We start from the raw sequence: 3,821 nt of genomic DNA on the forward strand, positions 1-3,821 counted from the left end.
AAGTTGTTATAACATATATTAGATGACATTGAAAATACGGTTTTAGTTTCCTAGAGGCGCTTATTAAAGCAAGCGCTAATTTTTCTAAGTGTGGATATCTAGTTTCGGCCTCACCTAAGGTTCGACTAACATAATAGACATGGAATTGCGTACCTTGTTCTTCTCGGACCAAGACTCCACTTACCGCTATCTCCGAGACTACCAAGTACAGGTAAAGCCGTTCGTCCTCTTTCGGGGTGTGAAGCAGCGGCAGGCTCAATAAATACTGCTTTAGTTCCTCTAAGGCCTGCTGGCATTCCGGAGTCCATGCAAAATTGCTCTTCTTCTTAAGCTGCGAGAAGAATCAATGGCTCTTATCTGAGGATCTCGAAATGAATCATCCTAGGGCGGCTATCTGCCCCGTTAGCCTCTACACGTCCTTTATATTATCCACTATCGTGATATCATAGATAGCTTTGATTTTATCGGGGTTGATCTCGATTCCCCGGCTGGACACCATGAAACCAAGAAACTTGCCCGAGCCAACTCCGAATGCACATTTTTCGGGGTGGAGCTTCATATTATACTTCCTTAATATATCAAAAGTTTTCTGCAAATGCTTTAAATGGTCCTCTGCTCGCAGGGACTTAATTAACATGTCATCAATATAAACTTCCATTGATTTTCCTATTTATTTTTCGAACATTTGGTTTACTAGGCGTTGATAAGTTGCACTAGCATTTTTTAGACCGAATGGCAATACATTATAACAGTAGGCACCGTACATAGTGATAAACTAGGTCTTTTCCTGATCCTCTGGGTTTATCTGTATCTGGTTGTACCCGGAGTAGACATCGAGAAAACTGAGTGTCTTGTGGCCGGCCATGGCATCGATCATACGATCGATATTTGGCAAAGGAAAAGAATCCTTGGGGCATGCTTTATTCAGGTCTTTATAATTTATACACATTATAAGTTTGTTTCCCTTCTTAGGGACTACCACTACGTTTGCTAACCATTCGGGGTACTTTACTTCCCGAATGGATCCTATTTTGAGAAGATTGGTTACCTCGTCCTTGATGAAGGCATGTTTGACCTCGGACTGGGGCCTTCTTTTTTGCTTTACCGGGCGGAATTTAGGGTCCAGGCTTAGTTTGTGAGTGGTAATTGTTGGTGGAATCCTTGTCATATCGAGATGGGACAAGGCAAAGCAATCCATGTTAGCTTTAAGGAAATGAATAAGTTTTTTCCTGAGCTCGGGGGTTAAACCCGTGCCCAGGTATACCTTTTGTTTGGGTTGATGTTTGGCTAGTATGATTTGTTTCAGCTCTTCGACCATTGACTTGGTGGCATCGGAGTCATCGGGAACAACGAAGGATCGAGCGATCCAGTAGTCGTCATCTTTGTTGATCCCTTGCTCCTGCAATTGGGTCGAGGCCGGTATCTGTGGTTGTTATTTGGCCTCCTATTTTCCGTTCGATCCCTTCGTTGATGAGAGTGCCGATATTGGTATCACTTCATCGACTGAAAACATTTCCTTGGCGGCGGGTTGCTCCCCGTACACTGTTTTGACTCCCTCCGACGTTGGGAACTTTAGAACTTGGTGAAGGGTCGAGGGCACTGCCCTCTTGTTATGGATCCAACGCCTTCTGAGCAGGGCGTTGTACCTCATGTCACCATCGATCACATGGAACTTTGTTTCTTGGATGGTCCCGGCCACATTCATTGGCAAAGTAATTTCACCCTTAGTGGTTTCGCTTGCCATGTTGAAGCCATTAAGTACTCGGGTTGCGGGCATGATTTGATCTTGTAGGCCGAGCTGTTCTATGACCCTCGATCGAATAATGTTTGCCAAGCTACCTGGATCAATCAAAACACGTTTAACTTGAATTTTATTCATAAGGACAAATATTACCAGTGTGTCGTTGTGGGGTTGTAAGATCCCCTCTGTATCCTCTTCATTTAAAGATAAGGTCTCTTCTGGTACGTAGTCTCGTGTCCGCTTTTCCCTCATGATCGACACCTTGGTGCGTTTGAATATGGGCCCTTGAGGAATATCGACCCCTCCAAAAATCATGTGGATCACGTGCTGCGGCTCTTCTTGCTCATTCTGTCTGTTTGAATCTCTGTTCTTGAAATGGTTTTTAGCCCGTTCGCTTAAGAATTTTTGAAGATGCCCTTCGTTGAACAAACGGGCTACCTCCTCCCTCAGCTGTTCTGTTCTATGACCATGGGTGACATGATATTTGCACATTTGATTAGGATTTCTCTAGGACGGATCAGTCGGTAGAGGTCGGGGCCACCTGGTGTCTTTGATGCACCCAATGGCCGATACAATAGCTGATGCATCAATATTGAAGTTATATTCTGATAGTCGTGGTGCTTCTTTGGGTTCGACATTTCTGTCGAAACCACTCTTACTCATGAGCCCTCGAGAGCTCTATCCTTGATCATTTCTTCTATTAGTTCGACTGGGGTTGTGTACAGGCCCGCTGTTTCTCCGATCTCCACCGTATGGCTGATATCGATCTCTGTTTCACCGTGGTTCCCGGTCAATATCCATTTTAACTCTGCCGATGGTCCTGTTTGGATAAACGGACTTGGAAGTAGTCCCCAACTGGTCATCCTCGACCCTAATCTTTGACTGGTACCGATTATGCATGTCGGCCCAGGTTACAGCTGGATTTTTGATCAAGTTCTGCTTCAACTGTTGTGAGGCTACCGAACTTCGCATATTTAGGCCTTGAGTGAAAGCCTGAACGACCCAATCGTCGGTGACTGGGGGCAGATCCATACGCTCCATTTGGAACCGAGATACGAACTCTCTAAGTATCTCGTTGTCTTTCTGTTTTACTTTGAAAAGGTCTGACTTTCTAGTCTCGAACTTTATCGCTCCGGCGTGCGCTTTAAAGAAGGAATCTGCGAGGATGGCAAAAGAATCAATGGAGTTAGGTGGTAAATTATGGTAACATATCATCGCCCCCTTTGATAAATTTTCTCCAAATTTCTTTAGCAGTACGAACTCAATCTCATCGTCCTCTAGGTCATTCTCCTTTATTGCGCATGTGTAAGAAGTGACATGCTCGTTGGGGTCGGTAGTTCCATTATACTTGGGAATTTCTGGCATGCGTAATTTGTTCGGAATGGGCTTAGGAGCTGCGCTTGGGGGGAAGGTCTTTTGTACGAACTTCTTTGAATCTAAACCCTTCAAAATCGGTGGTGTTCTCGGAATTTGATCAACTCGAGAGTTATATATTTCCACTTTTTTGTCATTCGCTTCAATCTTCTTCTCCCCCGATTCAATTCGCTTTGTCAGCTCCTCGAACATTTTCAAGATAGCGGGGTTGGTTCCTGACTCACTCCCATTTGACCTCCCTAGCATTGGTTCGGCCCTGTGAACAATTTCCTATGATGGCTCGGGTTCGACTCTACTCGGTGCGTGGTTCTGATTTTGAAGTTATGATATTGCAGCTTGTTGAGCCAGCAGCATTTCAAATATTATTCGAAGGCTGATTCCGCCTTATTTACCGCCCTGTGAGTTCTGACTGGCTGATCGAACACTTCTGCGGATGCTGTTTTCGGGGTCGATGCCCATATTTGCATTCAGGGCAACATGGGAAATGACATCGATGGGGTCTACAACTAGTACTCCCTCGAGGTCAACTGGAAACACTTTGTTTCCTGCGGCGATTACGTTGTCATTTTTGCCATGAAAACCAAGGCCGTTGTAGATGTGTGTGGGTACTGCTTGAGAGTTCGACATGCTGATCCTGGAATCAAAAATGCATACAAGAACAAGTGTAAAGTAGTGTGTGTTATGAAAATTAGCACCAGGCAATCAC

At 44.8% G+C, this 3,821-nt stretch overlaps 1 protein-coding gene across 1 annotated transcript; it reads right to left on the minus strand.

Moving 5' to 3' along the window:
- Positions 1-1,444: 1,444 nt before the first annotated feature.
- LOC138902702 (uncharacterized) lies at positions 1,445-2,233 on the minus strand. Its single transcript, XM_070190591.1, has one exon. The coding sequence runs from the start codon at positions 2,231-2,233 to the stop codon at positions 1,445-1,447; it is 789 nt and encodes a 262-aa protein (XP_070046692.1).
- Between the last annotated feature and the right edge of the window lie 1,588 nt (positions 2,234-3,821).

This window comes from Nicotiana tomentosiformis, chromosome 12, assembly GCF_000390325.3.
Source record: "Nicotiana tomentosiformis chromosome 12, ASM39032v3, whole genome shotgun sequence".
Classification (NCBI taxonomy): Eukaryota; Viridiplantae; Streptophyta; class Magnoliopsida; order Solanales; family Solanaceae; genus Nicotiana; species Nicotiana tomentosiformis.